The 25,342-nt window shown below is 39.1% G+C and overlaps 4 protein-coding genes and 2 long non-coding RNA genes across 12 annotated transcripts in view; 3 read left to right on the plus strand and 3 right to left on the minus strand.

Moving 5' to 3' along the window:
• Window positions 1–21,336, minus strand: part of LOC132195103 (atrial natriuretic peptide receptor 1) — a 145,608-nt gene extending 124,272 nt beyond the window's left edge. For 3 of the 4 annotated variants that reach the window (XM_059616856.1, XM_059616857.1, XM_059616855.1), the window contains exon 1: window positions 21,122–21,237. Coding sequence is in view for 1 of the 4 variants with exons in the window: in XM_059616852.1 (XP_059472835.1) it covers window positions 21,122–21,309 (188 nt within the window). In the remaining 3 variants the exon portion in view is untranslated. Of the gene's footprint in view, window positions 1–21,121 lie in introns of all 4 variants that reach the window. The other variant, XM_059616852.1, reaches the window with a different exon arrangement.
• Window positions 6,147–7,464, plus strand: LOC132195470 (uncharacterized; the record flags this gene model as incomplete). Its single annotated transcript, XM_059617488.1, has 3 exons — window positions 6,147–6,207; window positions 6,655–6,773; window positions 7,459–7,464. Coding segments are annotated over 3 exons (186 nt in total), but the record flags the coding sequence as incomplete, so codon positions are not given.
• Window positions 7,387–8,509, minus strand: LOC132195312 (uncharacterized). Of its 2 annotated transcripts, none has more exons than XM_059617232.1 (5): window positions 8,435–8,509; window positions 8,288–8,368; window positions 8,017–8,230; window positions 7,801–7,940; window positions 7,387–7,738 (listed from the first exon to the last, which is right to left on the minus strand). In XM_059617232.1, the coding sequence occupies exons 1-3, from the start codon at window positions 8,483–8,485 to the stop codon at window positions 8,018–8,020; spliced, it is 345 nt and encodes a 114-aa protein (XP_059473215.1). In that variant the 5' UTR covers window positions 8,486–8,509; the 3' UTR covers window positions 7,387–7,738; window positions 7,801–7,940; window position 8,017. The 2 variants fall into 2 exon arrangements, with proteins under 2 accessions (XP_059473215.1, XP_059473214.1); XM_059617231.1 differs by having other exon boundaries at window positions 7,994–8,230.
• LOC132195313 (uncharacterized) lies at window positions 9,946–11,565 on the plus strand. The gene is made up of 4 exons (XR_009441632.1): window positions 9,946–10,275; window positions 10,634–10,952; window positions 11,134–11,303; window positions 11,387–11,565. It is a non-coding gene; the product is annotated as an uncharacterized LOC132195313 (long non-coding RNA).
• Window positions 16,552–18,167, minus strand: LOC132195109 (uncharacterized). The gene is made up of 4 exons (XR_009441614.1): window positions 17,842–18,167; window positions 17,165–17,483; window positions 16,814–16,983; window positions 16,552–16,730 (listed from the first exon to the last, which is right to left on the minus strand). It is a non-coding gene; the product is annotated as an uncharacterized LOC132195109 (long non-coding RNA).
• Window positions 19,156–24,543, plus strand: LOC132195104 (uncharacterized). Of its 3 annotated transcripts, none has more exons than XM_059616859.1 (6): window positions 19,156–19,304; window positions 21,480–21,701; window positions 22,028–22,216; window positions 22,466–22,936; window positions 22,988–23,303; window positions 23,367–24,543. In XM_059616859.1, the coding sequence occupies exons 3-6, from the start codon at window positions 22,042–22,044 to the stop codon at window positions 24,130–24,132; spliced, it is 1,728 nt and encodes a 575-aa protein (XP_059472842.1). In that variant the 5' UTR covers window positions 19,156–19,304; window positions 21,480–21,701; window positions 22,028–22,041; the 3' UTR covers window positions 24,133–24,543. The 3 variants fall into 3 exon arrangements, with proteins under 3 accessions (XP_059472842.1, XP_059472841.1, XP_059472843.1); XM_059616858.1 differs by having other exon boundaries at window positions 21,480–21,697; XM_059616860.1 differs by lacking the exon at window positions 19,156–19,304 and having other exon boundaries at window positions 21,478–21,697.
• The last annotated feature ends 799 nt before the right edge of the window (window positions 24,544–25,342 follow it).

The following is a 25,342-nucleotide window of genomic DNA, read 5'->3' on the forward strand; positions in this document are numbered from 1 at the left end:
ATCGTGTTTTTCGCAAGTTGAAAGGGAAAAAATTTCTGATTGAAAATAAAATTTCGTTTCCAATAAATTGCTGTCAGTCACGATCACTCTGAATTACTATTTTTCAACAAATTTATTATTCGATTGGCTTGACAAAATAGTTTCAAAACTTTGGCAATTATCAAAGTTAAGTCTCTGAATTCTGATCACGTAGCTTTCATTCTTGGCGTTTAGTAAATTGATTTTAATTTATGTCCGTCTACTGAAGCCGCATAAATTTGCTACAGGTCACGGAATTTCCCCATTCAAAACTCAATTTGCAAACGAGGCTTATTAACGCTCTCAACGCGCCAGAGAATTGCCGCAAGGATTTAATTAGGCTTCTTTTAGGATGAGGAGAAATTGGTTGTAAAAATTTTGGTCTGTGCAGGAGCACTAAATAATAATTTTGAATATAGCAAATTTGCTCACAGAATGGATTAAGCTAAAGATAGCGTTTTCTTGTTTGCAAAAAATCACACTGCACGAAATTTTTCAGGACCACTTGCATTAATATTTCTTTCTTATTTCCTATCCATCCTTCCTATTATTTATACTACGTTTCAGAGACAGTGAATTTTTTGCACGTTCATTGCAAGTGCAGGAAACCAATTTCGCTCGTCAAACTTTACACATGTTATTATTTAATTTTTTAATTTTCTCGGATATTAAAAATTTTATACCAATTTGAAAAAAATCAGAAAATAAATTATAAAATTCTTGCTATTGATGGTGCCGTTTTGTCCAACGAATCCTTTCTTTTCAAATAAATTGTTTTCCGAAAATTAAATGTGAACAATTATTTTTGTTAAATCTGATTTGATCTAAGTGTGCGTCAAGAGTAGCACAATACATGACTAAAATAAGCCCTACTAATGATAATGACCCATGATGTTGTATTTTACAGAAAAATTTTACAGAAACCATGATTCGCCATAATTATAATTATAATCGTATAGGCTGATCTGTGATCACACAATTCCTCATCTGCATTTATTCATTCATTAGCGCAGAACACAGAGCTTTTTGTGGTGATACACTATTCCGATTGCCCACATCAGCTAATGAAGTATTTACATTTTAGTTGCTACTTGTTTGTTTTGGGATGAATTTCAAAGCGTGGCTTTTTGTAATTCAGCACGTGTTATTATAATTTGGAGCTCAGCCAGGACGACACAGGAATAAATTGAAATAATTTAGTATGATATTGATTTTTGCTAAAAAAAAAATTGTATCCTTACGAAAACCAGCACTGTTCTCTGCTCAATTTCACTCTTTGTTTACTCTCTCGGTTAAAACAAAACATCAAAGCAAAGGGAATCCAAAAGTTAAGTATGCCGCTGGGACTCTGCTTCCATTATCACCCATCTGCCGAACAATCCACCAGTCAGCAGGGAGAAAGCAAACTGGGGCTTTTGAGATTTGAGACTTGCGCGTGTCATTAAGCATACAGAAAAAACGGGGTAATTTCCACCTTTGGTAAATTTAATGAGCAGTTGGCCAGCCCACTCGTCTTTCTATAAATTACAAATCAGAGACGAAATGTGACATGACAATGTCGTATCCACGCAATGACGGCAGCCAAAAGATGCTAAAAGAAACCACCCGGAGACTTTTCTTTTTAATATTAAAATTAAGTAGAAAATAAATATTTTCTACAGAAAATTGATTCCTGCTAAGTAACTAACAATTTTATGGTTTAAATGCATGGCGAACACTTTTAATACTCAAAATGGACTTTAAAAGCTTTAATTAGCTTGTTCAAGTTTCAGGCTGTGGGTAATTATAAGATGCGATGGAGCTTTTATTACAAGCAAAACACGCTATAATTAGTATTCAAGCTCGCAGATGTTACATTCGGAGTTTGTGTTAACTGAAGAATGGCCAGCAAAACCCATACACGAGTATGATAATAACGAAAACTCATTCAGCAAGACATAACAGACAACCCTTTCCGTGAAGGGTGCTTGTAAAATTTCTATCGGAGGCCCGTCTTTGCATCCTCGGCCTCTAATATGTTCAGAGACCAATTTCGACACTGACCATTTACATGCGGAGAGGCGTGTTGGATTAATTTAACATGCTACGATTCCCTCGTGTTTATACGGCCGATCTGCAACTGACGCGTTAATAGACCCTGCGTGCGACAGCGGTTGCCCTAAATTATTCAATTATTTCAAGCATTTTAATAAGCATTCTTCAATGCATTTATTGATTAAAAATTATTTATTTATTCAGTGAATATTCAAGAAACATTTTGACGTCCACCTACTCATTATAAATATACCAGAATTAATAATAAATTTGCCTTATTTACCATATTTATATAACATTCCACATTGAACCATTGTAAATTTTGCAAATTGTGTTGTTAAAAATTAGATCACAAATCCATTTTGTGTAGGCAGGCGCAGGAACAGTATAAAGGATTAAATTAACAGTGCAGGTGTTGCTCTTAAATCACTCAAGTGTGCAGATGAATGTACGTGGGTGGATCGATCTGTTAAGTGCCGCACTTTTAACTTGGAAACGACTGGCGGTTTGCCGGCGAAGTCTTACAAGGAAATTTTAGGCCAAAGGAGTCTTGAAGTTTACACAAAAACACGGCAGCTATAAATAAAGTAGCTGTTCTTGTTTTGTCAGAGAGCTCATTTAGAATAATAAAGCAAGCGGTTCTTGGGAGTCGTTGCTCTTTTCATTTTTATGCTACCGCTTAAAATTTAAAAACAATGAAAACTTTTATTTCTCTGCATGCTCAAAAATTATAAATTAAACGCATATTTCAGTAAATATATTTAGGTGGAAAACCATGTTTTGCGGCTAATTGTAGCTCATAACAGTAAATTTCCTCTTAAAATCATATTAATGAGTTCCAACTCAAAATTAACACTACCAACTGGAAACGCTTCCTCTTCCCCCAAATCATTTTCTAATTTGCACATTAAATTATTTCCTTTTCACCGAATTTAATTAGAGCCGAGCTACGGTTAAATACTTTAAATTTGACGCAGAATGAAAATCGTGGTTATCCTTCATTATGCGCCTCTCTAACTTTCGACTTGGCACAAGCGGAAGAAGCAGGAAAGACTGTTTTTTAAGTAAGATTGCGAGGAAATGCAGAAGAGGCTGAACAAGCAAGTGAGGCCTTCATCTAACAAAATCCTTTCCTTTCTTCCCTTTTTTAATTTGTTCACTCTGGAGCTCGACAAAATTGTAATTCTGCAACAGCGAGTTGCTATAAAACTTTGCCAGCATACATCTCGTTATTACTCTCTCCTTCATTCCATGAAAGTTGCCAGCTGCTGAGAAGTTCTCCATTTTCCTGTAGTTATATTTTATGTACTGTACGAAAAGCAGCACAGGAAATTACGAGCGCCTGAATCTCAACTATCTCAACCCTTTGAATTTTTTTTTTCCCACTAACGGCTCCAGTTCGGCGAGTAGGTTTAAGTTGGAAACACTTTTGCTTCCAAATTGAGCCTATGAGTTTTAGTAAGCTGTTTACTAGAGCTGGCTGCCAATTCTCTCCCAATGTGATTTTTTAATTTTCTGTTTGACTTGTTGCGAGAGAATAAATGAATTGAATTGAATATTTTTTATGTTATTGCACTATTCAAGATCAAGAAATGCAAAATGGAATTACATTTATTTTTATTATCTTTTCTTTTTTGATTGCGCTCTATTATTCATTTTTTTTTTATCATTTGATTATACAAAAGTATTTGTTCAGGGATATAAAAGTATTAGCAAATATTTGAGTGACGCATGAAACGGAAGCTCAAAAGACAATGGTAAAAAAATAGATTGATGGATAAACAAAGTAAAAAATCGTTGTGTATAAAGTTCTATTCCGTTTTTTTCCCCACTTTAAAGATTTCCTCACTCCTACAATCATCGTTCTATAGTTAGTAGGCAAATAGAATAGCCTCCCATCACGACCCGCTACTCTCTCTGGTCACGCGCGGCGTGAGCCTTTAAACATATTATACACCACGAGTGCAAATAATGGCGAATTGATTTGCCAGCCACGCTAGAAACTTGGCCTGTGAGGCGTGCAAAAACCAAATTCGCGTCGCAGCCCACGCGTGATGTTTTGGCATCGAATTTGTCGAATGCGAAAATTTTGCACTTTGTGGTAGAAATTCAACAGATCAACGATTTCCCTCAGATAAAAAACTCGCCGTTCCATCGTCCCATGAACGTGCTCTGACTGAATTTTCACACCAGTCAAAAATTTTTCGCTCTTCGTTAAAACGAATTTTATGGACACAAAACTTTTTCTTGATGTGAAATTGAAACAAGAGAACACCCATTTTTTTTTTTAACTCTGGGCTTGTCATCATTAATTTTGCTCTTTGCTGCTCAACAGAGTTGAAGGCAGTGGGAAATGTAATGAAAGTCACTACACTGGTGGTAAATAGCACTTTATTTGCTTCCGACAGTCTTTTGCTCAAAGAGGAAAATTACACTAATTTGTGAGAACGCGTTTAAACAAAAAGGTTGACTTTTGGTTCTTGTTTGCTCAAAAGTTCCTTAACTTTAGCGCTTGTGTGAGGTAAATTTTTATTTTATAATATTCAAACTACACGTTATTAGTTCATTAAATTACTTAATTACTAATTAATTTAAATAACTATATTAAAAACTTATTCACAGCGTTGTTTATCAACATCGCTCAAGTTAAGTAATGCGTTTTTAGTTCCAACATTTTCACATCGTGTATGGCGAATCTTTTGTCATCACCATTCAGGGAAACGTCTTGTATTTAATCTACTTCGCGCCTTCTTTAATACAAAATAACTGAGCATGATAGGCAACCTGTTTGCCGTAAATGTTTAGCGGGTTAGTCTAACTGGAAAAAGTGTGGTAAAGTTTAAACAATTTATAAATATTGACAATGAGATAAATAATATCATTTTAGTTTAAAAATATTAATCAATATTTTATTTAGCATTCCATATTAATATGGAATGCTCAAAAGAAGGAAGCGTCATTGTGAAAATCCACTTCATGCGAAATTTTCTTACATACATAATATATTTTACTTTTGAAAATAAGCGCCGCAAGCGACTCTTCAGTATGCGTGTACCATAAACGCAAATCGCAAACAAGTATATATACGTGTTTGATTAGTCTATAGATGAAAAAATAAGTGAAAAGCCACTCGTAGTTTGCAGCTGATTGTGAGCACGAATCCGAGCAAATTTTCCACGTCGTTTGCGCATTTTACGTTTGGGCGACAGTATGACAAGGGAAAAAGGTGTTTCCAGGTGTCCACTAATGCTTGATAAATTCCAATCACGCAACTAACTGTGATTGAGATCAAAGATTCAAAAACCCATCTCATGCGATAGATAGCAATAGCGGGAAGTGCGCAGAAAAACTGTTTTCTATACTGGCCAACGGTCTTACTTTTAGCAGGGTACATTCCTCTGGGGTTCGTTTAAAGTGAAGCGCACCGGTCTGCAGATTTACAGATAAGAAAAGCCTTTTTCAATTCAAAATTTACAGCTGAAAGGAGAGGCATCAAAATTAAATTTTGTTAACTTAAATTAGAATTTTTTTCCCTTGATAATATATTTTTATAATAAGATTTCCTATAGTAAATTACAATGACATAATGAAATAAAAAAAACCAAATTATATTGATTCATTAGCGCTAATGATCTTGTAATAAAAATGAAAAAAAAAATTACCACAAAATACACCTCCAGAAGCAATCAAATTGCCATCATATCATGAGTGTTGTAGGTTTGTAAATTGCAATCTAGCTCGCTCTCACATTCACTCACTCACTCGCTTGCTCGCTCTCGCACTCACTCACTCACTCGCTCGCTCTCGCATCCACTCACTCACTAACTCGAGCGAGCGATTGAGAGCGAGCGGGCGATCGAAAGACTAAGCGTGTGAGTGAGTGAGTGCGAGAGCGAGCGAAAGAGGGAGTGAGTGAGTGAGTTAGTGAGAGCGAGCGTGTGAGTGAGCGAGTGAGTAAGTGAGTGAGTGATTGCGTGAGTGAGAAAGCGAGCAAGTGAGTCTGTGCGTGATGAGTGAGTGAGCGAGTGAGTGCGAGAGGGAGTGAGCGAGTGAGTGAGTGAGCTCACTCACCCTCACGCTCTCGGTCGCCCTCACGCTCTCGCTCGCCCTCACGCTCTCGCTCGCCCTCACGCTCTCGCTCGCCCTCACGCTCTCGCACGCTCTCACACTCTCACGCTCACTCGCTCTCACGCCCACTCGCTCTCACGCTCACTCGCTCTCACAAAAATAAAAAAAAAAATTAATTGGGTGGTGCCTTCTGTACCACCAATAAAGGGCACAGGCCAACAAGACTTTGTCTTGTCCTGACCCTAAAAAGCTCTCACTCGCCCTCACGCTCACGCTCGCCCTCACGCTCGCCCTCACGCTCACGCTCGCCCTCACGCTCGCCCTCACGCTCACCCTCCCGCTCTCGCACGCCCTCACGCTCTCGCTCGCCCTCACGCTCTCACTCGCCCTCACGCTCAATCGCTCTCACGCTCACTCGCTCTCACAAAAAAAAAAATTAATTGGGTGGTGCCTTCTGCACCACCAATAAAGGGCACAGGCCGACAAGACTTTGTCTTGGCCTGACCCTAAAACGCTCTCACTCGCCCTCACGCATATACTCGCCCTCACGCTCTCACTCGCCCTCACGCTCACACTCGCCCTCACGCTCTCGCTCGCCCTCACGCTCTCGCTCGCCCTCACACCCACTCGCTCTCACGCTCACTCGCTCTCACGCTCACACAAAAAAAAAAATTAATTGGGTGGTGCCTTCTGCACCACCAATAAAGGGCACAGGCCGACAAGACTTTGTCTTGGCCTGACCCTAAAACGCTCTCACTCGCCCTCACGCTCTCACTCGCCCTCACGCTCACACTCGCCCTCACGCTCACCCTCTCGCTCGACCTCACGCTCACGCTCGCCCTCACGCTCTCGCCCGCCCTCACGCCCACTCGCTCTCACGCTCACTCGCTCTCACAAAAATAAAAAAAATTTAATTGGGTGGTGCCTTCTGTACCACCAATAAAGGGCACAGGCCGACAAGACTTTGTCTTGGCCTGACCCTAAAACGCTCTAACTCGCCACATTCAATGATTTCTCGATTTTTCACACGAGTTTCACTCACTCACGTACTCACTTGCTCGCTCGCTCACTCACGCACGGACGCACTCACCCACTGACTCGAGTCAGCTGGAGATAAAAGTATGCTCTTATTTGTCTTTTATTTTTTTTATAAATAAAAAGGTGTCATAATTTTCTGCGTTATAATTTGGATTTTAATTTTTCAAATTAAACAAAACAAATTTTTTTTTTCGAGTAAAATTATTATTTATATAATCTTTATCCAAACAGATTTAAAATAGATTGGGCATGCATTATTCCTTTGATAAATTAAGCATAATTTTCATTCATTTATTTCAGACTTGATCTCAATCACAGAAATTAAATATTAAGCTTAACAAGACTTCAGATGAGAGAACAATTAAAATCCTTAACTTCAGTTTACGGATGGTAATTAAGTTTAACAACATAATAAGCAGAGTAAATCAATCACATGGAATGGTTTTGAACAACATGCTGACGGTAATTAATGTGGAAAGGTCTGGAATTACAATCAGTGCATTTGGTTTTACTGAAAGGCTTGAAATCATTTGACAAATTAGCATGATCCGTTGATTCAATGTGGTCGTAACGTTCCTTTCTAGAAAATTAAATATTGTTAGTCTGGTCTATGAACAAAAAATTATTTTTTTCGTTACTCACTTTGTTTTGAACGAGAGGTGGCAATACATATTTAATCCGCACACAAAGGGCACCGTCTTATTTTTGTGCAAGTTTTGATGGTGTCTAAGAAAATTGTGTTTGATATTGGTCTCGTAATCACAGAACGAACATTTGAAGTGCTAAAAAGCAAAATCGTAAATTAATGAAAAGTAAAATTTTATTTTATTTTTACTCTATGAGGAACTGCCAGGATACCTTAGCCTTTTTTGATATCTTGGCCTTCCTTGCCAGCCAGGTCTCTCTTATCCACGCCATGAGCCATATCTTCCTTAGCGGTGACCTGCTGAGTGGCAGCCTTGGCCCGCAGGTGCTCAATCATTTTCATGATTGACCGCATAAAGAAGCGAGTGACGGTCATCAGTAGGAAGGACACAAACAGAAATACTCCCTTTATTGGTTGGGTCTGCATCTAAAGAGCAAAACCATAAAGAAAATAAAATGAATTCCTTTACAAAAATTGTTTTACTTGAGCCACTCCTTCCGAACCTCCGTCCATCTCTGTTAGCACTGGCGCCGTAACACCTCCAGTCTCAGTTTCTTTGGCGACCTAAAGAGCAAACCATAAAGAAATTAAAATGAATTCCTTTACAAAAATTTAATGTTTCAGTTTTACTTGAGCCACTCCTTCGGAACCTCCGTCCATCTCTGTTAGCACTGGCGCCATCACAACTCCACGCTCGGTTTCTTTAGCGACCTAAAGCGCAAAACCATAAAGAAAATAAAATGAATTCCTTTTCAAAAATTTAATGTTTTTTTACTTATTTTTTGCAGAAGTCGCGAGCGAGGGGTGGAGGCGCAGCGAGGCCGAGGACGTGGGGAAGGCCGTGCGGAGGGCGAGGACAAAAGGGCGGCTCCGCAGGAGCCCCCTCACGAACCCCGCCCTTTTGTCCCGCCCGGAGCCGGCGTTCACCACTTTCTCGGGTGAGCGCGCCTCCAGCCCGAAGCTCGCAAACCCACAACGGAGGTGCCCACAAAAGGTGTTGTCTGCAAAGGGAGTTGTGGGCACCACACTTTTTGCTTTCTAAGCCCTTTTTGCAGACAATTACATTTGTAAGCAACTCCGTTGTGGGTTTGCGAGCTTCGGGCTGGATCGAGGCGCGCTCGCCCGAGAACGTGGTGAAGGCGGGAAAAAAGGCGGGGATCGTGAGGGGGCTCCCGCGGAGCCCCCTTATGAACACAGCCGCCCTTTTGTCCTCGCCCTCCGCACGGCCTTCCCCACGTCCTCGACCTCGCTGCGCCTCCACCTCTCGCTCGCGACTTCTGCAAAAATTAATCTTGGGGGGTTGCCCACCTCTGAGTTGCCGGTTAGTGGGGCGCCCACATCTCCGGCCGCGTGCAACACCTTTTAATTAATTTTCCGTGCGTGTCGCGCCTCCTATAATCGTGCGTTGCGCGTACTATAATCGTGCGTCGCGCGTACTTTAATCGTGCGCCACGCGTACTGTAAGCATGCGTCGCGCGTACTATAAGCATGCGTCATGCCTCTTACGATAGTGAAAAGCGCCCTCCGGAGGTCATCTTGCCCCATTCTGAACCCATCCCAAGGGACCCTATTCTTCCTAGCAGTCCCCTACATTAAGATTGTAGGAAAATATTTGCGTCGTGCGTGCTATACATGTTGCCGAGGTATCGATGGAATAATCGGTTTTCCGCCACCAGTATTGTACGCGCCACGTAAAACCATTATTGTATGCGCGACGTATAACCACTATTGAACGCGCGACGTGATACTTTTACATGGGGGCTGGGGGCACAAGTGTTGCCAACCTATGAAAAAACACGCCGCGCGTACTATTACATTACCAGAAGCCGAGCACTTCTAGCACTAAAAATAGAATATATCTTTTCATGAAAAATTACAACCGCGGTAAAAACAATTTGTTATTTGCAATTTGAAATTATTTTTATAGAACCCAGATTTATTTCGATTTTGCGGTGAAGCATTCCACAATCTCGGATAGATATATTCAAATGAGTGATAGAACATGATAGGTGAATTTATTTACACCAGCCTGCTCCATATCCGATTATTGGAGGTCTGGCCTTTTGATCCCCTCTCCCCGCTGGCGCTGCGTGACGTCACGGGGGAACGTCCGCCATATTGGCTATTGATATTCTGAGTGGCGATTCACGTTTTTTCGTCGAGTAACGTGTTTTGTGGCCGTGCGGGGCACTTTCATCGCTCGATGAACAGTGCTACACGTTCTCACATGTTTCTTCAACGAAGCGGCAGGCGGAAACGGATGAGTTCAGTCGAAGGAAGCTCACAAAGACGACAAATCGCGACGGAGCGATCGCTGAGTGAGAGAGGGGCGCGGTGAATGCGATTCTTTCCGTCTTTGCCGTTTAAATGAATTGTTTTCGGCCGAATCGCCCAATATTTGGCCATGAACGTGTGTGCAGAAGGTGTCCGACGAACCGAGTGTCGCAACAAGGAGGTGGAAAATGGAAAACGTGAGTTGAGGGTGGAACTAAACGCCGGTCAACCTTCAAAAACACCTTGTTTTCATTTTGCCCGACACTTGGCCTTTTGCTTCCTCACCACTCTTCGGTTAGAGATTTCTAATTTGATAAATTTTTTCATGTTGACCAGCGTCACAAATGACTTAATCTAAAGGGTGGAAGATGATTTATAATTTGTGGTTCTTGTTTTCGCTTGAAACACGTCGACACTCTCTCGCTTGCCGCTCGTTGCCCTTTGCTTTTTCGCCTTGCTCTGTTTTTTACCACGCACGATCTTATTTGTTAATTAATATTTTTCCATGTTAAACAAAAAATCCAAAATATAAACATTTAATTCATTTTATTTCAGCGCATCTCACAATCAGGATACATCATGTCTGACAGGCCAGGGCTCCCCCCGAGAGGTGATCTCGAAAGAGACGGACACAGAGCCCCTGGAACATCCCCCTTTGAGAGCTGGGTGTCCACACTCCCAGCGCCCTCACTGCCCTCGGCAGGCCATTTTCCAGGTGGTCCAGGTCCTGGTTTTCCATATCAGCCGACGCCAACAACCTGGTCCTCGGGCAGTTGCGAGGAGGCGGCCCTGCTCCACCTTCGAACACGCTGATCGATTCGCTACACAGAATCATGTAGTTGGAAAAGCCTGCCATCAAGCACACCATATTAAGGTATAGTCGGTTTAGTATAGTAAATGAGGAATAAAAAATAAAATTTATTTTTCAATAATTATTGAAAATATTTAAATTTTTATAAATACTGCGGAGCTGGTTGATTTCTTATTTTAATTCGTATTGTGCAAAACTGATTGGAGATTTAAATACGCTTTATTAACAATATAAATTTTTTCAGCCCATGTTTTGCTGTTTGCATTGAGGGGATGTAAGCAGTTCTTTGTGCAACATGCCGCCAGGAAGAAGAATGTGCCGACCACACTTGAGCACGGAGAGTGTTCCGTTCTCCGACCAAAATACATTCGTCCGCAATTTCTCGCTGCTATCACAAAACGGCTGGCGCTCCAAGTATGTTATTTGTTTTATTTGATCGACTTCAAATCATGAAAATTACCTATTATTATACTCTAAAAATTTGCATTTATTTCTAGCAGCCACTTCCACAAAGTCACTTGGATGGACGGACACAAGAAATGGTTTATCGGCTAACCGGACACCAAGAAGAATACCGATTTTTCTGGTGAAGTGCTAGTGGGGGCCAGCTAGAAATCAACCTGTCAAGCCAGGGAATGAAATTTCCATTATATTATTGTGATCATTTTTTTTTTTTTTAACAAGCTTTATTTTTAAATGGGACTTTTTAGTTTTTATTCAACTGCGCACTTTGATTATCAGGATTATCATAAACCTTTCATTCATTAAAAAAAAAATTTGGTTACTCTCTGTTGAGAATTAAACAAAAAAACGGTTTTAAAAATTAATAACTGGAATCTTTTTATTTGCTGTTTTGCATGATAAATTTACGAAAATTGATTACAAGTCTAGTTAATCCAAATTTTATTTCTCCTCGATGTTCTTGAAGTTTTGTCAACCCCTGCATTAGCCATTGTGGTCACGACAGAACCTTTGTTCTTGTTCCTTGCTTGGTTGAGACACCGAAGCCGACAGCACAATCTGAGAAATCCAAACGTTTTGATGGCTTTGAGAGGTGCCGTAATATTTTTCTTTGTTGCCATTTGTGAGCTTTATATTTGTAAACCATGCAGGCGACTCCTTGTTATTTTAATTCAATGGGATTTTAATAATTATTATTGTCTAATTATTTTGAAACTATTACTATCATTGTTTTTTTGTGGACATAGGAGTTAATAGAAGATGTAAAACAATTTTTCTTTCATACAAGGTTAATTTTTATTTAAATATGTCCTAGTTGAACTGAATGTTTATAAAGAATGAAGTTTGAAAGTTCTGCTTAGAGATTAGGAAAACAAATGTGCCAACAATATTTTCCATGATATTGATTGAAATATCACCGACTGTGCGCGCTGTTGACTGACACTCCTTATGTCAAGTCGGTCTAAAGCAGGAAATGCAAGTAAAAACTTGTCTGGAATGAGAGGAATTTCAGACGGAACTGAACAAAATTTTACGGCGCCATGAAGGCGTCAATTGGCGCTGAGATGGCGCAAAACTGCTCGCCTGCATTTAGAGCAAAAGCAGGGTCAAAACTTTTTCCATCTCGGATTGCGGCCCTGACGGGTCTGTTTTTAAATGCACAATGCCGCAGTGCGGTGTTTATAATTGTTTCGAAAGTTCTACGCAACAATTAAGAGAAAAGATAAAAAAGGATCAGTTGGCCTCTGCAAATGTTCCAGCACCTCCAGCAACTCAAGAAGTAGAGGTTATTGATGGCTCATCTATGTCCAACTTTCTGAAGAGCCAGGAAATCAGAGCGTTAATGAAAGAGAGATTTCTTAAGGAAGATGTTCCTTTGAAGGATGATTATATCCGCTTTTACAAGCCACCATCTGACGAGGCTTTAAAAATTGCATGGTTTGCTGCAGGAGGACGGGAAATTGCTTCATACAGCGCGCACACCGTCTTTTGCTCAAAGCATTTTGATCGTACGCAATACAATTATGATTTGCTTGAAGAGTACCACTACCAAGTTCCACCTGGAAAGAGGCTCTTGAAACATGATGCAGTACCTACCAGAAGCCTTCCGAAAAAGAACGATCCGACAATTTCCCAAATCAAGCGCTCAGAGCGAGCTGTGAAAAGAAAACTCCAAGAGAGGTAATTAATTTTATATGGTTATTATCATTTATATTTTTACGGATTAATATATTTTAAATAAAATTATATTTTGACTCAAATATGCATAAAAATATGTATTAAAAAACTTGGGATGACAATATTCATGATTTTAAACTTTTTCATGATAAAAAAGCGACCACGAGCTGGAACTTGTGGTAAAAAGGAAATTGCCTTCGGTGCCGACATTGCCCGCCAAGGAAGAAAGTCTCATACCTGCAGCCTCTGGACAAGACGTCAACGATCAGAATATGTACGACCAGCCTCATTTTTCAGGAAATGAAGACCAAAATGACTCAAAATCTCGTCACTTTTTGGAAAAGTAATTTATCCTTTAATGTACAATAACCAGACTTAGTTCGAACCGTTCAATCAATAATTTTTTTTATTCTTTACCTTTAATTTTAATAATACCACCGTTTTATTTCCTGCAGATTGAGTGAAATGCTGAATAATGGACAAAAACAGACAAACCACATTGGAAAGGAGCATTCCCATCTGAGCTCAATGTAAGTAAAAGTCGCACCAAAATATTTATTTTACAACTAAGACAGATGTGAATAATATAAAAGCAATTTCTTCATTTTTACAGGCCTCCGCATCAATCTCCAGAGGTACTTTTTACGGATTTGGAGCAAAAGATTACCTTCATTCTAGAAAGAAACTTTGAGTTGATGAAGGAAAAGGCTAAACTGGAAAAAGATCAAGAAAGACTTGAGAAAAAAGTTAACCTATACGAGAAACAAATTCACACAATGGAAAAAGAGAGAGACGCCTTCTTCAGGCAAATTGAGGCTTGTGGGGGAGCAATTAATGAATCTAAAAGGGATGAAATCATCCGAGATGCACTTGGAAATCATTTTACCAAGGCCCAGATGGACAGAATTTTGCTCAAGAAAAGAACGCGATGGTCCGAAGAGGATTTTTGCAATGCCCTTGTGTTGGCCACTTTAAGCACAAGGGCATACAAAAAAATGCGCACACTTTTGAAGTATCCTCTACCATGTATTGCCTCTGTCAAAGCATTTGCCTCCAAGCTGCACAGTCCTCCTGGACTAATGCAAAATAATCTGCGTCTCTTACAGGCGCATTGCTCGGGCCTCCCTCGATTACAAAGATTGGTTGCCCTCACTGCTGACGAGGTCAAGATCTCCAGAAATTTTTGCATGTAAGCCAAGAAAGACAAGGTGCTGGGACGCCATCGAGAGGTACAAGTTGTCCAAGCAAGGGCCTTGTTTGGCAATTTCCAAACAGAAGTGTACTACAATTTTGACGAGAGGCTAACAAAAAAGAGGATTGATTACATCGTAGAGGAGCTGTACAAAAGGGACCTTGAGGTGGTGACATTTGACTGTGATCTTGGTCCAACAAATAGGGCTCTTTTAAAAGAGCTGAACATCAACACACAAAATCAAAGTTTTGAACATATAGTGACCAAGGAAAAAATTTTTGTGTTTTCTGATTCACCACACGATGTAAAAAATGGAAGGAATCATGCATTTGATCAAGGCTTCGTCCTTGACCCAAGCAAGCCAGTCAAAGATCAAGAGATCGCGTGCAAACAGCCTTTTGAAGAATTGTTGAGTTTGCAGAACAATACCGAGTTTTCCGATCACAAACTGACTTGGCGTCATCTTGAGGCTCGCCATCAAGACCGGCAGAAAGTAGATTTGGCAGTCCAGACTTTGTCGAATTCGGTGGCTCGTTGCTTATTAGACGCTGGCGATTCTGGTCATATCAAATCTCCGCACTACAAAGTTAGTATAAAAATTAAACAAAAGATAGTTATACTAAATTGCAGAAAAATATCCAAAAATAAATGTAAATAATATTATATGTTAAAAAGTTATACTTTTTAGACAAAAAAAAAATTAGAAATCAAATTTTTAATTATCAACGCAATTAAAAAAAATTATAATAATTTTAGGCCACTTCAAGATACTGCAAAATTTTCAATGATTTTTTCGACATCTTCAATGTTCACGAAGACTTGCGTCTAAAAGAAGAGCATTTGGGTAGAGAGGACGAAATTCCTTCAACAAAACTACCTTTTGGTGCCAGAGAGGATGAGCAGCAAGCAGCTCTGGATGAAATGCTGGAGGTTTTTTTTCTAACTTATATTAACTGCAAAATAAAATATTCATTATTTCAGTTTCTTGAGAAAATGAGGAAGAAAGAGAAGCCAAGCAAAGCAAAAAAGAAAAACAAGGGAAAGGCCACTGGAATGCTCTACTTTCAAAAGGGCATGATCCAAAACATCAAAGCTTTAAAAGGCCTCTTGGAGGATTTAAAGAGGCGCTTTCCTGATCATGAAATTTTGATCCACACATACCGAATTTGTCAAGATGGCTTGGAAATTCTGTTTTCGATTATTCGGAGCCAAGGCGGGACGTACATCAACCCCACTCCAGTGGACTTCATTTACCGAATTTCAAACTACGCTATTGTGAGAAACCCATCCAAGTGTCTCACAGGAACAGGCAATGTCAAGGCAATTGACAAGGATATTGTTTCAATAACAGGCCAGGTAATGAGAAAAAAAAATTAGCCATGAATAAAAAAATAACAATATTATGTTTCTAGTCGGTAGCGAACCTGCTCGATGAAAGCAGTGATGACTTGGAAATGGAACAGTCAAATGAAGATTATCAGGAAGACACCCCTGATGGTGAAGAGTATGCAGAAATTCTTGCCAACACGGAGATCGCAGAACAGGCAGATACTTGCAAAAACGAGGAGAGCACATCAGACGTTGAAAGCGATGATCAAGAGCAAGAAGGTCTGATGAGCGAAGAGGAGGGAGAAGCCCCTGAAGACATCTGCAACAGCTCTAGTTGTTCGAGGGTGGCCTATGATAATGGGGTGGCTGGCCTAGCAGGTGTTGTTGCGTTTCGCCTACGTAAAGAGCACCCCGAACTCAGATCAAGCAGCTCGCCAACAAACATTCCTCCTTGGGTAGAGCCGTATTCTAAACTGGGACGTTTTGCCCCATCAGATGAATTTGCAGCAGCAGCTGTGGAAATGGACAAAATTTTCATTCAAATTCATGGCAAAGCTGTAAACAAAGAAGAAGGAATCACTGCGAAATTCATTGAAATGGCAACAAAGAAAAATATTACGGCACCTCTCAAAGCCATCAAAACGTTTGGATTTCTCAGATTGTGCTGTCGGCTTCGGTGTCTCAACCAAGCAAGGAACAAGAACAAAGGTTCTGTCGTGACCACAATGGCTAATGCAGGGGTTGACAAAACTTCAAGAACATCGAGGAGAAATAAAATTTGGATTAACTAGACTTGTAATCAATTTTCGTAAATTTATCATGCAAAACAGCAAATAAAAAGATTCCAGTTATTAATTTTTAAAACCGTTTTTTTGTTTAATTCTCAACAGAGAGTAACCAAATTTTTTTTTTAATGAATGAAAGGTTTATGATAATCCTGATAATCAAAGTGCGCAGTTGAATAAAAACTAAAAAGTCCCATTTAAAAATAAAGCTTGTTAAAAAAAAAAAAAATGATCACAATAATATAATGGAAATTTCATTCCCTGGCTTGACAGGTTGATTTCTAGCTGGCCCCCACTAGCACTTCACCAGAAAAATCGGTATTCTTCTTGGTGTCCGGTTAGCCGATAAACCATTTCTTGTGTCCGTCCATCCAAGTGACTTTGTGGAAGTGGCTGCTAGAAATAAATGCAAATTTTTAGAGTATAATAATAGGTAATTTTCATGATTTGAAGTCGATCAAATAAAACAAATAACATACTTGGAGCGCCAGCCGTTTTGTGATAGCAGCGAGAAATTGCGGACGAATGTATTTTGGTCGGAGAACGGAACACTCTCCGTGCTCAAGTGTGGTCGGCACATTCTTCTTCCTGGCGGCATGTTGCACAAAGAACTGCTTACATCCCCTCAATGCAAACAGCAAAACATGGGCTGAAAAAATTTATATTGTTAATAAAGCGTATTTAAATCTCCAATCAGTTTTGCACAATACGAATTAAAATAAGAAATCAACCAGCTCCGCAGTATTTATAAAAATTTAAATATTTTCAATAATTATTGAAAAATAAATTTTATTTTTTATTCCTCATTTACTATACTAAACCGACTATACCTTAATATGGTGTGCTTGATGGCAGGCTTTTCCAACTACATGATTCTGTGTAGCGAATCGATCAGCGTGTTCGAAGGTGGAGCAGGGCCGCCTCCTCGCAACTGCCCGAGGACCAGGTTGTTGGCGTCGGCTGATATGGAAAACCAGGACCTGGACCACCTGGAAAATGGCCTGCCGAGGGCAGTGAGGGCGCTGGGAGTGTGGACACCCAGCTCTCAAAGGGGGATGTTCCAGGGGCTCTGTGTCCGTCTCTTTCGAGATCACCTCTCGGGGGGAGCCCTGGCCTGTCAGACATGATGTATCCTGATTGTGAGATGCGCTGAAATAAAATGAATTAAATGTTTATATTTTGGATTTTTTGTTTAACATGGAAAAATATTAATTAACAAATAAGATCGTGCGTGGTAAAAAACAGAGCAAGGCGAAAAAGCAAAGGGCAACGAGCGGCAAGCGAGAGAGTGTCGACGTGTTTCAAGCGAAAACAAGAACCACAAATTATAAATCATCTTCCACCCTTTAGATTAAGTCATTTGTGACGCTGGTCAACATGAAAAAATTTATCAAATTAGAAATCTCTAACCGAAGAGTGGTGAGGAAGCAAAAGGCCAAGTGTCGGGCAAAATGAAAACAAGGTGTTTTTGAAGGTTGACCGGCGTTTAGTTCCACCCTCAACTCACGTTTTCCATTTTCCACCTCCTTGTTGCGACACTCGGTTCGTCGGACACCTTCTGCACACACGTTCATGGCCAAATATTGGGCGATTCGGCCGAAAACAATTCATTTAAACGGCAAAGACGGAAAGAATCGCATTCACCGCGCCCCTCTCTCACTCAGCGATCGCTCCGTCGCGATTTGTCGTCTTTGTGAGCTTCCTTCGACTGAACTCATCCGTTTCCGCCTGCCGCTTCGTTGAAGAAACATGTGAGAACGTGTAGCACTGTTCATCGAGCGATGAAAGTGCCCCGCACGGCCACAAAACACGTTACTCGACGAAAAAACGTGAATCGCCACTCAGAATATCAATAGCCAATATGGCGGACGTTCCCCCGTGACGTCACGCAGCGCCAGCGGGGAGAGGGGATCAAAAGGCCAGACCTCCAATAATCGGATATGGAGCAGGCTGATTTACACCACTGAATATATGAGAAAAATTCATGATTAAATGAGTCGATATATAAAATACAATTATAAATTTAATATAAATATTTTTTTCTTATTTCCTTTCAATACCACTAACCATGATAGTGTTTTTTTTTTTATGTACTGATCTCTGAAGTTTTTTTGTCATTGTTAAAATCAAATAAATTGACATTCAAGCTTGCATTATGCTTTTGATAATTACCTACATTTTTATTATATATAAAAGAATTTATTATAAAATAATATTAATTTATTTGATTTATTTTTGTGTTTTGAAAGGAGGCGGTCGGTGGTCATCAAGAGGGTTTATGTGTTCAGCCCAAAATCAAAAAGGGGCGTGGCACTTTGAGAAATTTTTGGTACATTTTATTTCAATTTTTTTGTCGCCTTTTTTCTTTGTCTTAATCACCGGGGTCTCGAACCAATCTGCTTGTCAGACATGTCCTCTGTGGGCACCAGCAGGGGGAGTGGCAGTGTTTTCATGATAAACAGGACCGAATAAGTTTAGGCGCAATTTTAATAAATGTTTTAAAAAATCAAGGAAATATTCACACACCTACTGGGGCGAGTCAATAAGTGCGGCGGCACTTCCGAGTGGTCGGCGCGGCAAGAAAATCCATCATTCGCCTTATTTTGGTGAGATACGGGCTGATTGCTGATAGTTATGCCCGATTCGCCATTTTTCCTCCAGCGAGGAAGTTTCCAGGTGCATGGGCAGCCGGCGAGAGAAAAGGAAATGAGGGAGGGTTGGGAGGGAGCGCTACCTGCACAATGCAGCAGCATTGGAATGCGCTCCCACCAACACTCTTTTCTTTCTCTTATCACTCGCCGCTGCCGTTGTGCCCAACTTGTCCTTGGATTCCTTGGAAGAAGGAAAATGGCGAGAAAGGTGAAAATTTTCATGAATCGCCACCGTATCTCATCGAATTGAGGCGAATGGGGAATTTTCTCGTTCAGCCGACCACTTGGAAGAGGCGCCGCACTCATAAACTGGTCCCAGGTATGTTAATTTTGCTATTATTTGTACAAATTAATGCTTTCCCGTTGATTTTATTTATTCATGTCACTTTCACACGCTGGTGAAAATTTGAAATTTGCGCCACCGAAAACCAACAGCCAATCAAAAGTGGTGACTTCAGCGGCCTATAGAGCCATGATGCATTGCGCGACCGTTTCAAAAGATTTTCATGATCGAGACCCCGGTGGTCTTAATTAATTCACATATGCAAATTTGGCTTCAATTTTCAGGGCATTTTGCTATCGTAAATTAACAATTTATTATGATGAACAACATTTTAAATGCATGTTACTTATTCTTTGAAAATAACACAAGTTCAAAAATTTTTTATTGGATTTTTTTTTAATAATTTCATTATAATATAAAGTTTTATTTAAATAAAACTTAAAACACGGCTGATGATGATGATGGGTTTTTGGAGTAATTAATTGTTTTGTAAAAAAAAATATCCCAATTAATTCTAAATGTTTTGACTAAAATTTTTTTCTTTAAAATTGTTTTAGAGAAAATTTGTCCAAATAATTCTTAGCCCATGACTTATGGCTGCAGCCGGCAGATAAAAAATATTTTTATTTCATTTTGTATGAAACGACTAAAAAAATCATCCAGTAAATTGAGGACGGCCGCCGCTTGCGGCAGAGAGCGGCTTCCAATTTCCAACTTCAACGGCGCTGCCGGTGGTAAGCGCTCTGGAAAAACTGTTCATCTTTTTGAAAAATTTGTTTTTATAAAACCCAATTAAATTTATCTCTCAGCAATGATATAAATTAAAACTCAAAATTTTCCTCGGCGTTGTGAAAAAATTAAGGTTTGCAAAGTTCCATTTTTCTCATAAAATTTAAAATAAAAAAGTTTAAACTTTAATATGATTTTTTTTAGAGAAAGGCACGGACTTTCTTTCCGCAATTGTAATTTTTGTAGTAAAATATTTTTTTCACATTTTAAAGAATGCTCAAAAATAAAATTTCATTTTTTAAGACAGAAATAAATTTTTAAGAATTTTTCCAAAATAGCCATTGAAATCGGCGTGTCAAATATTTTTATTTTTGAGCATTCTTTAAAATGTGAAAAAATTATTTTGCCACAAAAATTACAATTGCGGAAAGAAAGTCCGTGCCTTTCTCTAAAAATAAATTTATATCATTGCATTGAGGGATAAATTTAATTAAGTTTCGTAAAATTAAAAACCAATTTTTCAAAGATGAACAGTTTTTCCAGAGCGCGCGCTTATCACACCGCTGAAGTTGGAAAATTGGAAGCCGCTGCCTGCCGCAAGCGGCGGACATCCTCAATTTGATCATCATTCTGATCATTCCATCCGCGGCACGGCGGCAGCAGAGGTATTTCTCAAAATGAACACGATTTCGCTCCTCGCCGACTGGGCTCAAATTTAGTATCGCCAAGGAGCCTCTAATTGATAAAACTTTTTCTTGGTGTATTCGTATTCAATCTAGAAATAATCAAAATATATTTTAACACTAAACAGCATGAAAATGCAAAGTTCAAACGATGAAATTTGATTTATTTTGCTTCATTAATGCAATTTTTTGTTTTTAAAAATGGAAATATTTGAAATATACTAGAGATAATTTGGTAATTTTTCACAGCTGACGAGCTCCCTTTCAAAAATTTTAAAACTCAATAGCCGCCCCATTGTACGGTCTTGTATATATCCCGCGATCGCGATATGCAAGAAAAGAGACGCTGATTTTCAGTCTCTTTATCAACAATTATTAAAGAATTGAACGATTAATTTCACGAAAAATGAATAAAGGCATCATCAAATGTCTTAATCCTACCTCAAATTATCATCAGCCGACTTCAACCAGTCCGAAAAGTCCGAAAACGCGACGGAAATCACTGATATCAGCTCGCGCACGTCGCCCAAACAAAATAAACATTGAAATATGTGGTGATTTCCAACACATACTGGCCAGCATAGGGAACGCATTAGCGCCTGAAAGTAGGCAAATTTGTGTTTCACCATGCGCCTTTATGGAGCTCTCCTGTGAGCAAGTTTAACACCCCATGCCGTTAGAGGCGCTGGCGGCGCAAATTGGTTCTCGTGCAGCGAGGCCAGCGAGCGATAGAAAAATCATAGAGCGAACAAGACATGGATTGACAAATCAACAAATTGCATGTTTGATCTTGTTTCAGCCCATTTCAGCCGTTTGAGTGTGTCGGTGTCGGTCGGCTCATGCGCTATTGAGTGGTGAGGGCGAGGGGCCGAGGGCTTGCGACGCTCACTAAATACAAAACCAGACAAGTCGCTGCACGTCTCATCTCATTCGAGACGCGGCTTTCTTCTGTGATAGACTCGATCTTTCCGTGGGTCTCACACAATTTTGCGTCGTGTCTATTTGCTAGCAAATTTAGTAGGTAAATTTTGATTATTATGGTTATTTCATTGTACATGCTCATTACTTAAAAAATAATAATGTAAATTTGTCATTCGGTATATAAACATAATTTTTAGATAAATGCCGTATTAGCTTTTTTATCCAAATAATTAGGAAGTTATGTCCATATTGCGCACTAAATTGATGAAAGAGATTGCAGTCAAACAATTTTTCTCTCCTTTTTTTTAATTTTATGTAATTTTTATCGGCACGGGCCTAAATGCTGATGTATAACTTTTTTATCATTTGACATATAATGGCGAAACTCTTGATTTTTTTTTATATTCACCTCTAATTTTTGTGCAGTTGACTTGGCCAAAATGGAAGGCAATGATGCTGAACTGATGAGGCGAGCCAGGATTCTGCAGTCGAGAAGAAATTTGGACACTCTGCAAAACTTGTGCATCAAGATGATTCCTAAGAAGTTGGAATACTTTTCCACAACCGCTGGCATCGATCAGCTCCAGAAATTGAAAATGATTGTGTCGTGTGATGGTACGTTAATTATCTAACAATTAATTTCATTGATCCTCAATTTATATCTTACCATTTCTTTTTAATCCTGCTGAGAATTCTGAGAAGAAATTTTTGTTTTCTTAATTTTTGAGATTTTATTGTTTCTGTATTTTCCCATTTTGTTTGAATTTTTTGTTAAATAACTCTTCCTGTTTAAGCGGCTAAGTCGTTCGCTAAGTCAACATGATAAAACTATTTAAATATTAATTATTGCAACTCAATTTTCAGACCAAATAGCTGGAGGCCAAACACACCCAAAAATCAAGATCCTCTCTCACCTGTTTTCTCAACAGTCTGCTCTTGATGTCCACAATTACCAAAATCATCACAGCTTTCCCAAAGGCCTTGATGAAGTTACCAAAGGCCTCATTTTTGATGAACTGGATTTGTTCGACATGACAATTTGCACTGCAGCTGCAAATCACGAAGCTCCAACAAGAAGGGAGAAAACCAAGGAAATCTTCAAACTTCTGGCCAGCAAATGCCCTGCAAAGATCAAATTCCTCAACAGTTGTGAAACCTTTCACACTGAGGCTAGAGAAGAGAGCTCAAGGACAGCAGTCAACCCAATTCTTGTGATGATCATAAATATGAGAAGGAAACTTCCTCCACCTGAAATTCCTATCGGCATGAAGAGGCAGCTAAAATTGATGGAAAATCTTCAATGCCTTCAAATCCCAGATTTCAGCTTTACTGATGGTAAATTTAAAATTCCAATCGAATAAGAAAAATATTAATTTTTAACTCAAGGGGACCTGAAAATTATTTCCAAACTGAAGCTGCTGCAGACTTTGGGATTGATGTTGAAGGATGTCACTGCTCCTGGCATTGAGTTTCTAACTGAAAATCTTCTGCTGTTGAAGATTTTCGAGTTTTCTGCCAGGGGCTCCAAGCTTCTCGCTGGGGATGTTGCAGCTTTGCTTTTCAAAGTAAAGCCTTCCTTGAAGGTGGTTGCTTGCAGAGCTGATCTGCAATATTTCGGCGTTGAACTGCCAATCCCAACTGATCTGAAAACCCCTATCGAACTGGAGCACTTCACCACTTCGGAGTACGTGATGGGAAATAGGTAGGATAAATTAAAGTATTTCATGTTTTGAATTGTTTCACTAAAAAACTTAAATTATTTCAGATTGGCGAAGGTGATGCCAAATTTGACGCATTTGAAGCTGCTCTCCCCAAATGTTCGCAAGAATGGTCCAAATTTGAAAGGACTGAAAAATCTCTCATCTGTCATCCTCGACCAATTTTCTCCAAAGTGCCTGAAAGCTGTCCTCAACTCTGTGGGCTCTCAACTGACTCAACTCATTCTGACCCAAGATGGAGTGGTCGAACAGATAAAAGTTGATCTTCATCAGTTCATCATGTCATGCCCTGCTTTGGAGACCCTTGTTCTTTACTTTGACATCCATCTAGCTGCCAAACCCTTGTTGACCTCCAAAGGAGCTCCGCATGCACTTTGCTTGAAGAAACTGGACCTGCACCACCTTCTGAGTGTGCCCGAGCACATCCTCACTCCTGTTCTCCGAGCCCCGATGCTGGAATACGTCTCTCTGACGGAAATCATGGTGCCAGAGAGTGACTGCTGCGCTATCACCAGCCTCGTCAATGAGAGAAAAATTCTGCAGAATTTGAGATTCCTGGAAATTGAAGCTGGCGGTGATGAACTTGGTGAAATTACCGATCGAGAAGATTTTGAAGACTACACTGAAACACTGGCCTTCATGCTCAAAACCATCGTATCCAGCTGCCCCAAATTGGCACGGGTCAGGTATGACTACCCTGAATGGCACAATGATGATGAAATGACTGATGAGAGTATTAATAGAGAACTGACCCCTTTTATCAATTTGGTCAACTCCGACCAAGTTGGTGAGGCTTACTTCACTCCTGTGTAAATAAAGGTGACCAACACAGAGTAATTTTTGCCATCCTTTCGAAATTTTATTCCTCGTGAATTGAAAGGATAGGAATTCTATTTTTTCTGATAACAGTCTTGACAATTGCTTAATATATTTTTATATTTTACCCCATATAGAAAAAAAAATAATTTCCCCGAGTATGTTGTGAAATCACTAAGGTGATAATTTTTCAAAAGTTATATTTCTCTCAATTTGTATTTGTTTGTATTTGACACAATTGTTTGGAATAAATAATCATTCTTGTCAATACAAAATATTGTTCGAAGGAATTTAAGTATACAAACAAAAAGCATTGCTTGCCGAAATACTGAATCTTTAATCCCTCTCTAATTATCTGTCTTGAATATTGTAGTTGTTGAGAAGGTAATAAATATTTAATTTAATAAGTCTCTAGTTTCTTCTGTTTTCTCTGCTGTTGACAGTTTTTCCTGCAAAACTCATCACACCTTTGACCTGTTGTGAATTCATGCTCCACTCTGTCCTATGAGAAGCTCTAAACACCGTTTTTTTCCAATGTCAAAAAGGGAAAAATGACTGGCGTTAAGCCATCCACTTTCAACTTGTTTTGTGCACTGACACGAAAAAAGGATTAATGGCCAAAATAAATGGTGCCATTATTATTGATGAAAGGCGCGACTAACTTCTATATCTTTCCCGCATAGGAAATAGGTCAGTCCACTTATTCAGTGAAACAAAAATTATTTTATGGCACAACGCAATTGATTCAGAATGAGTTTGGTGTGAGAAGCGCTCTTTTTATTTTGCGTTTAATTGCGATTGCAGCAACTTTCATTTAGCTGGAATTAGAATTTTTTTGGCTAAAATCGATTTTTTTTTTATTCAGAAAATATGGAAGTAATTTATTTTAAGGAATAAATAAATAATAAATAATAATTTTTTCAATAAGATATTTTTATTTGCGACTTTAAAAAAATTCATGCAAAAATTAAATGGTTTTAACTCCAAATCTTTCTTAATAGCAATAAAAGTAACTATAAATGGATTTAATCTGTTTCATAACAGCTCACGGCGCACATTCTAAAATATATTTATTCGCAAATTAAAAATATGTATTAAAAAATCTATCAAGTTGATTTGTAAATCTCTTTTGAAAAAGCAGTGAATGTAAAAGGAATTTTTATTATTTTTGCATAAATAATTATTGCAGAAATGGTATAAAATTGAT

This window comes from Neocloeon triangulifer, unplaced genomic scaffold (assembly GCF_031216515.1).
Source record: "Neocloeon triangulifer isolate White Clay Creek 2 clone unplaced genomic scaffold, ASM3121651v1 ptg000009l, whole genome shotgun sequence".
Taxonomy (NCBI): Eukaryota; Metazoa; Arthropoda; class Insecta; order Ephemeroptera; family Baetidae; genus Neocloeon; species Neocloeon triangulifer.

Coding starts and splice junctions, on each gene's coding strand:
- LOC132195312 (XM_059617232.1), bottom strand. CDS start 8,485: ATGGCGCCAGTGCTAACAGAGATGGACGGAGGTTCCGAAGGAGTGGCT. Junction 8,369..8,434: donor GTTCCGAAGGAGTGGCTCAA/GTAAAACTGAAA, acceptor TTTGCTCTTTAG/GTCGCCAAAGAAACTGAGAC. Junction 8,231..8,287: donor GTTCGGAAGGAGTGGCTCAA/GTAAAACAATTT, acceptor TTTGCTCTTTAG/ATGCAGACCCAACCAATAAA.
- LOC132195104 (XM_059616859.1), top strand. CDS start 22,042: ATGGAAGGCAATGATGCTGAACTGATGAGGCGAGCCAGGATTCTGCAG. Junction 22,937..22,987: donor AGATTTCAGCTTTACTGATG/GTAAATTTAAAA, acceptor TTTTAACTCAAG/GGGACCTGAAAATTATTTCC. Junction 23,304..23,366: donor GAGTACGTGATGGGAAATAG/GTAGGATAAATT, acceptor AAATTATTTCAG/ATTGGCGAAGGTGATGCCAA.